The sequence below is a fragment of the Schistocerca piceifrons genome, chromosome 11, assembly GCF_021461385.2.
Source record: "Schistocerca piceifrons isolate TAMUIC-IGC-003096 chromosome 11, iqSchPice1.1, whole genome shotgun sequence".
Classification (NCBI taxonomy): domain Eukaryota; kingdom Metazoa; phylum Arthropoda; class Insecta; order Orthoptera; family Acrididae; genus Schistocerca; species Schistocerca piceifrons.
The window spans coordinates 161,293,440-161,306,040 of NC_060148.1; the positions used below are offsets into that span (position 1 = coordinate 161,293,440).

Sequence of the window (12,601 nt, forward strand, 5' to 3'; positions counted from 1 at the left end):
GCATTGCTTTTAGAGGGTCCTAAATAATTCCGTTGCTCTAGCACAGTTGTCGCAATCCACAAATCTCTATTTATGCCCATTGGGAACAGATTACCGTATTTGGTAGCACAGTCAACTATAGCAGCAGTTCTCTGCTGTAACCATACATTTACACTTCTGACTTATCGAGTTTCTCTAACATATGATGCATATAACAATTATGATGTATCACACCCACCATTAGCTTATCTGCTCATTTAACTTACAAACACAACAGCTTTAAACTTTTTCTGCTAATTTGCCTGAAACACCTTTTGTGACGGCACCTAACTGACAGCCTGTCTAAACTACCAAACAAATCGAAGACTCGCTTTCTGCAAACCACTGACGAATACTAGCTTGGGAAAATTGCAAGTTACCACTGACCACAGCAATGCACACTTCACTGAGTGGAGTAAGCTGGAATACCTACATACAGTGGTTGCCCTGGTGTCATCTCTCTTGCAGTCACTGTAGTTGTCCTCATAATTGTTATATGGATCATATGTAATCAAGGATATTGTGAAGTATTCAGATCACCAAAACCAGTGGTGGACAGGCAGTTGGGTAATTTTATACTTAAGTGGATTTTGGATCCTGGCACAATTCAGTCACAACTCTCATTTATGACTAAGCATTAGGAGAAGGGATGCTAATATGTATTAGTTTGTTTCCATTGCATAATTTTGTCATTTTTCTTATTCTGTAACATGGGAGAGTTACATTCCACTCAGTTAAGGACCAAACCAATGAGGTAGGATTTAACAATCAGTATCAATTGAGTACATGAAATAAGATTTAATAAAACAATGATAGTGCTACAGTTGTCTTAATGAGATTAGCTTATTATGGATATATAATCAGTTTGTAATGTATCCTTCAATAACTTTGTAATGTTAACTTTTATACTACAAACTGCAGAGATTATAGAAAAATTATGAATCTTACCAATATTATTTAGCTAAACCTCCTTTTGTATTGAAATACCCAGCCTGCCTTTGCTGCTGCACCCCTTCGATGCTGTGTTACAGTCTTTCATGATCTTCACAACTGGTAACAACAAATGGTGGCCCCAATGCTGTCATTCCTGACCACAATACTATATCACTGCCCACGGGAATCACCACTGCAGCAGCCTAGCCACTGCACAGCTGACGCATCTTGACAGCCCTCATGCTGTCCCTGCTGCCTCAGAACGTGATTGGCACATCTGTTGCCTCTGCACTACAACACCACTGTACCAGTGCATCATCTCACTTGGCTGTATATATTTCTACAATAACCAAAATCAGTCAATTCGAACTCATAATTATTGTACTATTATCTGTAACTTCTTAAATACTTTTGAGTTTTCTATTTCTGTCCACTTTTTTTACTGTATTTTGGAAATTCTTTGTTTCCCATATTAGAAGCTTGCATCCCTTAGCAAGAGCCACCCGTCCAAAGGATCATTTTCAAGCATTAAACTACCACTTTTGTAGTTTTGAAGTAATTAGCCTGATGCTATGGAGTGAGACTGAAATGTGTGTGGTAGACTGACAGATTGAGTGGGAAAAACTTCATGAAATATGTTTCACTGCAGAGCTGTGACTAGGCAGGGGCTGGTTCTGTACCAGTTACCACTGTATATGCCTTCCTCACATTCATACCATTCTGACAGTGAGGATGCTGATGGGTTACACTTCCAGGAAGCATTGCTAGTGAGGAAAAATTCCATAAACCCATCCAGCAACCAATCAGACAGCTGTTAATGGTCACACAGGGTCAAAGAGCATAGCGAGGTTCAATTTGGCTCTCTTGGAACCAGCTTTCAGTCTGATCAGATGTGCCCTGCCACCCTATTCTCCAGCACTATGCCCTCAGTTGTTAGTGACCTTACAGGTAGAGTTCTGATGTAAACACCAGTCAGAAGTTTTAAAGCACTCTCCGTTGTTTTTTTTTAACAGTATGCTTGATTGCCATGTGTTCCTGGAGCCACATCCTACAATTGACTTTTCCTTGACAATTCTTGTACAATAATTTATTCTGTAGTGATTAGCTTAGGTAATTATTTAAATAGGTGCAGTTACACTCTTTAATTTGTGGGTATGTACTGTGTTTATGTAGACTCAGTTCTTTGGGTAGTTTTCCACACAACCACTGAATATGTTTATATTCTGCTTACATCTCTTGTACTAGAGAAACGCTACATAACCCATCTTTAGCTGACACCCTTAGACATTCAGTTAACATTGTGAACCTTTTTTAACATGTTACTACAAATTTTACTGTTTTTCTTAGAGATTCATAATATGTAAAGTCGCCACACTTGGTAGTATATTTTCAGATTCATCTGAATATAAGGCTATTGTCCCGAAGCCTGGTTTTTCTTTCCTTTTATTGGAAAATATTTAGTAAAATATTTAAAAATAAATAATAAATAATAAAAATAAAAAATAAACAAAAATATTTAATAAAAATGCATCTGGATGTCCTATCATGAGAAAGATGGAATAAATGTAATCACATCTCTACAAAGTGTAGTAAAACAGAACAGTGCCAATCACTTAATTATAACCAACCCCAGTTGTTACACATATGATGGAACATGTACTAAACCACTTTCACAAATAACAAATAGGGAATCAAAAATAAAAACAATCGTTCTAAAATTAAAAATGAAGCATAAGTACACATTTCCCAAAACGTCATGTTTATTTACACAAATTAAGAAAAATATACAGAATGGAAACATCTTTGAATATAACACTAGACATATTTAGTACTCACGTTCTCAGCTCTCCAAAGTGTTATTCTTGCATGTACCTTACACAGTATTAAATGCTTAACAAAGAATTAAGAACTTTGGTGCATAACACTTATCTACAATATCTCTGAATTATGTACAGAGCTTTGTGAAACAAAAAAATTTCACAAAAAAATATAGCTATTGTGCACTGGTGTAAATGGTAACCAAGCACAATGATTTTGTTAGATTACACATTTTCCGATCTGACCCATTTACATGAAGATGCATTGATGAGCAAAAATATCATGAACACTGCCTGTGAGGAGAATGAATGCCATGTTGTACACTAATGATGCAGTAAGCAGATTACATGTATAGCAGATCAGAGATTAAGAAGGAATTGTTCTACCAATTAGATAGGTTGTGAACATGTAAATCCAATGACGTAAGTGACTTTAGCAAAGGACCGGCTACAGTGGTATTGCAGTTGGGAACTAGCACCTCAAAAGTGGTGAAGCTGGTTGGCTGGACCTATGCTACTGTTGTGAACATCCAAAGAAAGTGGTTGAAAGATGATAAATCCATAACCTTATGAAAAGATGTAACACAGCTATACCTCATTACAAATCTTGGAGATCAGAGGCTTGTCTGCTCTGTAAAGCTGGAAACGTGGCAATATGAGACATATCTGATGACAGAAAATAATGCTGGAGAGGCAATACACATTTTAAAACACACAATTCAGTGTACATTTTTGAACATAGGGCTCCACAACATATGGTCTCTGTATGTTTCCATACTAACCCACCAAATTTTTCAATTGCAACTGCATTGCACAAGGGATCATTGATGCTGGAATGAAGGTCAATGCTAATGACAACTCCAACTGTCAGGACGAGTGACATTTCTTGTTACACCAGGTGAGATGCCACATCCAGATATGCAGTCATGTAGGTGAATGGCATCAGATCGAGGGCCCGTTATGCTATGGGGCAAACACATTGGCTCCTTTGGGGCATCTGGTAATAAGTGAAGGCATCATGACAGTTGCAGACTATGTCACCTTTATAGCAACTACATAGATTCCTTCATGCCTGATGTGCTCTCCCACAGTGAAGGCAGCTTTCAGCAGGTAACTGTCACATGTAAAGAACGACTACACAGTGGTCTGAGTAGCATGGTAACTAACAGTTATGTCTCAACCACACCATTTAGCTGATCTGAATGTGTGCAGTACAACTAGTGCGACATACATCCAGAAATATGAAAACGACATGTCAAGTCCATATCATGTAGAATTGTTCATGTATTCCAAAAGTGGACAAACATGCTATTAAGTAGATTGTTATATTTGTTGTTACGTTTACAAATGCAGGGTTAATATGAACAAAACATACATGTACACACTATTAATGACACACACAGCAGATCTCTTGAGAAAACATACATTAGTTAAATAATGCCATAATCACGTTTCTCCAGTGTTGAGTTTACTAGTCTTTGTGCAGGAAGTGCCATGGATATACACTCCTGGAAATTGAAATAAGAACACCGTGAATTCATTGTCCCAGGAAGGGGAAACTTTATTGACACATTCCTGGGGTCAGATACATCACATGATCACACTGACAGAACCACAGGCACATAGACACAGGCAACAGAGCATGCACAATGTCGGCACTAGTACAGTGTATATCCACCTTTCGCAGCAATGCAGGCTGCTATTCTCCCATGGAGACGATCGTAGAGATGCTGGATGTAGTCCTGTGGAACGGTTTGCCATGCCATTTCCACCTGGCGCCTCAGTTGGACCAGCGTTCGTGCTGGACGTGCAGACCGCGTGAGACGACGCTTCATCCAGTCCAAAACATGCTCAATGGGGGACAGATCCGGAGATCTTGCTGGCCAGGGTAGTTGACTTACACCTTCTAGAGCACGTTGGGTGGCACGGGATACATGCGGACGTGCATTGTCCTGTTGGAACAGCAAGTTCCCTTGCCGGTCTAGGAATGGTAGAACGATGGGTTCGATGACGGTATGACGGTTTGGATGTATCGTGCACTATTCAGTGTCCCCTCGACGATCACCAGTGGTGTACGGCCAGTGTAGGAGATCGCTCCCCACACCATGATGCCGGGTGTTGGCCCTGTGTGCCTCGGTCGTATGCAGTCCTGATCGTGGCGCTCACCTGCACGGCACCAAACACGCATACGACCATCATTGGCACCAAGGCAGAAGCGACTCTCATCGCTGAAGACGACACGTCTCCATTCGTCCCTCCATTCACGCCTGTCGCGACACCACTGGAGGCGGGCTGCACGATGTTGGGGCGTGAGCGGAAGACAGCCTAAGGGTGTGCGGGACCGTAGCCCAGCTTCATGGAGACGGTTGCGAATGGTCCTCGCCGATACCCCAGGAGCAAAAGTGTCCCTAATTTGCTGGGAAGTGGCGGTGCGGTCCCCTACGGCACTGCGTAGGATCCTACGGTCTTGGCGTGCATCCGTGCGTCGCTGCGGTCCGGTCCCAGGTCGACGGGCACGTGCACCTTCCGCCGACCACTGGCGACAACATCGATGTACTGTGGAGACCTCACGCCCCACGTGTTGAGCAATTCGGCGGTACGTCCACCCGGCCTCCCGCATGCCCACTATACGCCCTCGCTCAAAGTCCGTCAACTGCACATACGGTCCACGTCCACACTGTCGCGGCATGCTACCAGTGTTAAAGACTGCGATGGAGCTCCGTATGCCACGGCAAACTGGCTGACACTGACGGCGGCGGTGCAAAAATGCTGCGCAGCTAGCGCCATTCGACGGCCAACACCGCGGTTCCTGGTGTGTCCACTGTGCCGTGCGTGTGATCATTGCTTGTACAGCCCTCTCGCAGTGTCCGGAGCAAGTATGGTGGGTCTGACACACCGGTGTCAATGTGTTCTTTTTTCCATTTCCAGGAGTGTATTTTTGATAACATTGTTTCTAAAGTGCAGTTACGAGTACTACATAATGACTATGTCTGGAATATTAAGCAGCAAGTCATCACATTTCCTTGGCCTTATACTGAATATTGCATTGTATTTATGATTACTGACGAAGGTAAGGATTTATCACAATTCACAATCTTCTTGTCTCAAGATCGATAGGAAAGAGCAGCAGTGTTAATGACAAAAACAGATTTGATTCATGTCTCTGGAGTATTTAGTAATACAAGTTCTTGACATCACAATCTGTAGATATGGATTTTTATATTGTCACATTATCTTATACCACTCTATAGTACACATCATTGCTCATTTTTTTCCACAATTCTACCACATTTTAATATTATTTCACAGGAACTGCAATTTATTGTCCCCTGTTACATCCATTACTTTATAGGCCTTGAGGGCACAAACCAGGAAAACCTATTTGTGTAAACCAACACTTACTTGTAGTTTCTTTCTGATGTGAATTAATGCATCTGTCTTGAGAGTACCCAATTTAGTGAAACTTTTGTCACAGACATAACATTTGTGAAGTCACCTTCCAATGTGTTCTAATGCATGTGTCTTGAGATCGCCTGACATAGCAAATGATTTCCCACTAATCTCACATCTGTGAGGTTACTTTCTAATGTGAATTAATGCATGTGTTTTGAGAATGCTGGATACAGCACAAGATTTCCCACAAATCTCACATTTGTAAGGTTACTCTCCAATGTGAATTAACGATGGGCCTTGAGATTGCCTGCCCTAGCAAAAGACTTCCCACAAATATCGCATTCGTGGGATTTCTTTCCAGTGTGAATTAATGTGTGCCTCTTGAGAGCATTCAACAAAGCAAAGGATTTCCCACAAATATTACATTTGTAAGGTTTCTTCCCAGTGAAAGCAAAACATCTCCCACAAATCTCACATTAGTGAGGTTTGTTTCCAGTGTGAATTAATTCATGTCTCTTCGAGATTGCTGGACCTAGCAAAACATCTCCCACAACTCTTACATTTGTGAGGTTTCTTCCCAGTGTGAATTAAAATGTGAGTCTTAAGATAAGCCCTAGCAAAAGACTTCCCACAAATATCGCATTCATGGGATTTCTTTCCAGTGTGAATTAATGTGTGCCTCTTGAGAGCATTCAACACAGCAAAGGATTTCCCACAAATATTACATTTGTAAGGTTTCTTCCCAGTGTGAAGAAATACATGTTTCTTGAGATAACCTGACAAAGCAAAACATCTCCCACAAATCTCACATTTGTGAGGTTTGTTTCCAGTGTGAATTAATTTGTGAGTCTTCAGATTAACTGACTGGGCAAACGATTTGTCACAAATCACACATTTGCGAGGTTTCTTTCCAGTGTGACTTAATAAGTGTTTCTTGAGATACTCTGACCTAGCAAAAGATTTGCCACAAATCTCACATTTATGAGGCTTCATTCCAGTGTGAACTAATTTGTGTCTCTTGAGAGTATCTGACCTACGAAAAGATTTCCCACAAATCTCACATTTGTGAGGTTTCTTTCCAGTGTGAATTAATATGTGAGTCTTCAGATAACCTGACTGGGCAAACGATTTGCCACAAATCACACATTTGTGAGGTATGTTTTCAGTGTGAATTAATTCGTGTCTCTTGAGACTGCTGGACCTAGCAAAACATCTCCCACAACTCTTACATTTGTGAGGTTTCTTCCCAGTGTGAATTAAAATGTGAGTCTCGAGATAATCTGCCCTAGTAAAAGAGTTCCCACAAATCTCACATTTGTGAGGTTTCTTTCCAGTGTGAATTAAGTTGTGAGTCTTGAGACTCCCTGACTGGGCAAACGATTTGTCACAAATCACACATTTGTGAGGTTTGTTTCCAGTGTGAATTAATTCGTGTCTCTTGAGATTTTTAGACCTAGCAAAACATCTCCCACAAATCTTACATTTGTGAGGTTTCTTTCCAGTGCGAATTAATTCCTCTGCCTTGAGATGACCTGACTGAGAAAACGATTCCCCACGAATCTCACATTTGTGGGGATTCTTTCCAGTGTCAAGTAATTTCTCTCTCTTGGGATGACCTGACCTACCACACAATTTGCCACAAATACCACATTTGTCCATGCTGTTTGCAGTAAGTAGATCACCCTGGGTCCTGACATTAACAGCTGTAGACAAAGTTCCATAGTCACTTATTTTGTCAGCATCATTTCCCATAGGTGTGTTACACATGTCATTAGAGGACTTCTTTGAAGGTTTCCAAGTTTCCTTGTATGAAGACCACACATTGTGTTCTGTAACAGAAACTTCTGGCAAACTATCCAAAAGGATACTGCTTTGATGCTCATCACTATAGCCATATTTTTCATGGATGCCAGCAGTTAAGACGTGATAATTCTCACTCATTCTCAGATGTTTTTTCAAACTAAAGTTACTGTCAAATATCTCACAACACCACTTACAAACATACAAAGGTGGTTGCATGCCATCAATGTGCATAAACACATGCTTTATGAGTCTGTATTTTGAAGGAAAGCCCTGTTGGCAGAAATTACAGCTATATACATGTAATTTCTTTTCCCTCGCACTACAGTCATATTGGGTAGCAACTGAGCATTCACTATCAACAGTCACATCTCCTGTATGCGTACCAAACTCTTGTGTTGACTTCTCCATATCTATCACAAATTCATCCTGGACCAGTTGATGGTGACACGTTTCTTCACATATGCCACACCTCCCACCAGTACTCTGAGTCAATCTGAAGAGTGAGGAGCAGAATGTTAAGAAACAATATTTGAATGTCCATAAATCCAGTACTATAGGGCACAAGTCATAAAAGTGCATAAGAAATCATATATTTACTGTTAGCAATTTAAAATTATAATAGTCCACCAGAAGGAAAGAACTGATGAGGTAAAAATGGTTTAAAACGAAAATAACCAGAGGAAATTCAATAATGATTAATCTGAGACACTGTCACTTTGATTTGAAATTTTTAGATCAGAATTAAAATAATTGCATGTGTTACAATCTTTTTAAAATACATTGCTACAAGTTGATAGTCTACACAAATTTATTAAATTTATCAAAAGATGTATCACTTACATGTTATAATTCAAAATACTTAAGTTCAAGGCATTTAAGATTGAAATCAGAGAAATAATTTTTAAATGTTCCTCTTCCATTATCTTAGCTTGTTAAGTGCCTTTTCTTTGTTTTGCAGACACTTTCACCTCTGGCAATGATATATTTATTGCACCTAGTAAACAGATTTTTTTTGTTTGATTCCCTGTGATTCAAGAACTAGTGCAAGCTTCAATATTTTGATTAGGTATGTAGTATGGATATTAATTAGGTGGATAATGACTGTTCATGAACAAGAACATTGTCACAGGAATCAAGGGGGAAAAATTGCAAACTGATGAATGAATGTACACTTGCAGATGGTTTCAATCTAAGACTGCGTTTTTGGCACTGCAACTTATATGAAGCCTTGAACAAATGGAAATACTGTCTGAAAGGATGGAAATGGTTGTAAATTTTCCAGTACATTTGCAGTGAGCCTTTTTTAAAAGTTCTACATCTTCCCAACATCTGGTCATCTGGCATTGCAGAACACCATTGACTGAAGGACACACACATTAATGGCCACATCATCACCATTAAACACTGCAGGCTGACACTTCATACTGAGTGGCAGTGATAACAGCTGATGCATGAGCTACCCCTGTACTATCTGGGTCCCATTATTCCACCTGCAGTTAAACCCTTTCCCACAGATCAAAATTGTGATGCGTTTCTGGTCCCCAGTATGTGGAACATGTTGGAAATAGAAGATTACAGATACTGAAAGCGTGCCTGCTCCAGTGTTATCTTTTGTTCTGACTGTAACTTTTCACTTTTTTGCAATGTGTTGGGTATATAATTCTGTTTGGCATGGGTCCGGTAAATTTCGAGTGTTTATAAACTTGTAATTGGGGTCACACGATTTTTGAACGTAACTGAGATCATGGTGTGTGTCAGATTCTAGAAGTTGACAACTGAATCACTAAATCTTGTTATTTCTTTTTAACTCAATTAGATACAACATAGGAAAGTGAAGTAACTGTATATTAATAATTAAGAAAGAAATCGGAAAAAATATGCAAGTAAAGTTTCAAACAAATACCTTTCTGTTTCTCAAAGTACTAGAAATGAAACTTACAATTAAAATTTTATGCTATGCCAGTCAACCATAAACAAACCAGAAATTGAAGAGAATATGTGGAAAAGTCCAACAATAAATAAATTTTGATGTTAGTTATTTATCAATTGTTTTAGAGACCTCCATGTAAGCATTGTGTAGGTACTGGGTACTTGTGTCAAATCCTTAATCTTTACTGCACAACAATTTTTGTTGCAGGTACATTCATACACTATTCATGCAGTGTCAATGGAAGTGCAAATATATTTTATTGACACACATACTACACCCTGGACAATAACACTGCTAATGGTTTAGACCACATATGTTATAAACGTTGGCACTGCAGATGTTACCTCTACTTTATTCCTTTGTTGTCTCGATTCTCAAACCAAAGAGCTGTCATTATGAACAAAAACGCTTTCTTACAATGTATCTATCTACTCTGGTACCATTCCATCTGACAACTAGTAAGGTCGGGGGATTAATAGGACATCTCGCCACCTTTACTTGGTCTTTCGGCTGAAGCTGGTTGCGAAGTCCCACTGCATATATATATAAGCTAGTATTGCAATGGGGTCACCACTCCCGAAGACTACCAACCCCCTCAATAATCAATATAGTTGAAGCACGGTTCTTTTAGGCTCAGAACTCATGGATGATGATGTTTGGTTTGTAGGGCACTCAACTGCACGGTCTTCAGCACCTGTACGAAGTCCTACTTTTTACACATTCTATTTTTTTACACAGTCAAAGGTAGCCACTGTCACAGATGATGATGAAGAAATGATGAGGACAATGCAAATACCCAGTCACTGGGCAGAGGAAGTCCCCAACGCAGCCAGGAATCAATCCTGGGAACCCATGATCTAGAAGCAGCAATGCCAGCTACTAGACCATGACTGCAGACAGAACTCATTGAGAATAATAAGTCTGTTCAGGCTGGTTTGAATGGTTAGAGAGACGTGGCACACACTGCATATTGTAAAAAACACTGGCAGCAGTCACCATAGTTATTACATTGTAATAACAATAAACACACACTGTTGATAAAAACCCCTGCTGAGTAGCAATCTTAGAACGAGTGTGGTATCTCTGCAAGACATCATAGCAACTTCATTATGACTCTACTGAGGACAAAATTGTCTGAACAGCACCCTGTTTTCATGACAAGAAGTCGATCTGGGGCGTTTCAAGTGATTATAATTAAACTGACAGTGTTCTGGGTGCTGCAGTGTGGGCTCTATACTTTGCAGGATGCTGTAACATTGTAGGGTGTTCATTAACTGGTATTCTCACCAAGTACACTGAAAAATAATTTTTCAATTTCCGCCACCAGGTGAAAATATGGCGCTGTAAGCAGTGAGAATGAGGTATCAGTGCAGGAAAAAAGAGGAGAAACGATCAGAACAATGATAATGATGGTTCTGATACGTTTATTAGGATATGATCAGAAGTTACATGTTCAAAATGGTCTACTGAATTTACAAAATGCTGGTCCATGACATGACATGGTTAACAGTTGCCTACAGCATATCCAGTTTAATAAGATTGATTGTCATCATATGATATCCTTCTCATCAGGAGTATCTGGATACATCCCCAAATAATCTTTCACATATCCCAACATCCACATGTCACATCAGTTTAGGTCAGGGGATCTCGAAGGCCACATATCTTTAAACTACATAGATATAACGTGGATGATACTGAAGGTTTCATGAAACCAATTGTTCACTCAACAACTGACATATCATGCCACCCCATCTCACATCAAAATAATGTCACAGACACTATTATGTTCTTGAAATGATGGAATCTCGTCGCATAACAAGGTCTTTATAAGGTTCAGATGTGACTTGTGAAATCGCACCACACTGTCACGTAAGCTGAGTGGAGTGGATGTTCCTGCACAAGATTTGGGAGGACAACCCCATATGTGACAGTTCTGTGTATTCACAGCCCCATGCAGAGTAAAATATGCCTTGCCCATCCAAAGAATATTCCCCAGCAAAAGGTCACTCATTTCCATGCATGCCAAAAATGAAAGCAAAGTCACAGCGTTGTATCCTATCATGGGTTTCTTTAGTCATGGGCTTTCTTTAGCAACACATTCTGAGCCTTAGAGAGATACTAGTGTAAAATGTGCCACAAAATGTTTTGAACTGTTGATTGGGATGAGGCACAGTCAGAGGCAGAGTGTTAGTGTGAGTACTCTAGCACTCACTGCAGAATTTGAGCCATCTGCTGCATGGTCGGTTGTACTAAAAGCAACTTGAGCAACCACTATGAGTGTTTGCTGCACCACTCAATTCACCTATTTCTTCAAATTTCTTGATTGTATTCTTCAACACATTTATTTCAATAATATTCCTCCAATGCAGTGCCACTGGTCTGATAAAACAAGCGTACCACTAGTGCACAGTGTTTCTTGTCAATAGGCACTTCATTGCATATGGAAGGCTTAAACCTTAACTAGGGGGTATACTTTGGCAAGAAAAAATTTCCCAGATTTCCCAATTAGAAACGCGCTTTCTAGGCTCAAAAACTTTTTACTGGATGGAAGTACATTCTTCCATGTCAAAAGATGGTATCATTTCCCTAGGAGCTGTAAACCATATCAATCCCTTGAATGGTTATGGATTCATAAACCTATGCATAACTTCCTGGCACTTTATGAATCTCAACCTAGCAAAAATCAAAGCATTTTTGAAAGATC

The 12,601-nt window shown here is 39.8% G+C and overlaps 1 protein-coding gene across 1 annotated transcript in view; it reads right to left on the reverse strand.

The window, feature by feature from the left end:
* LOC124720058 (zinc finger protein 708-like) overlaps positions 1-12,601 on the reverse strand; it is a 367,802-nt gene that overhangs the window by 19,141 nt on the left and 336,060 nt on the right. The window contains exon 10 of the mRNA XM_047245325.1: positions 8,348-8,457. Within this exon, the coding sequence (XP_047101281.1) occupies positions 8,348-8,457 (110 nt within the window). The remainder of the gene's footprint in view (positions 1-8,347; positions 8,458-12,601) is intronic.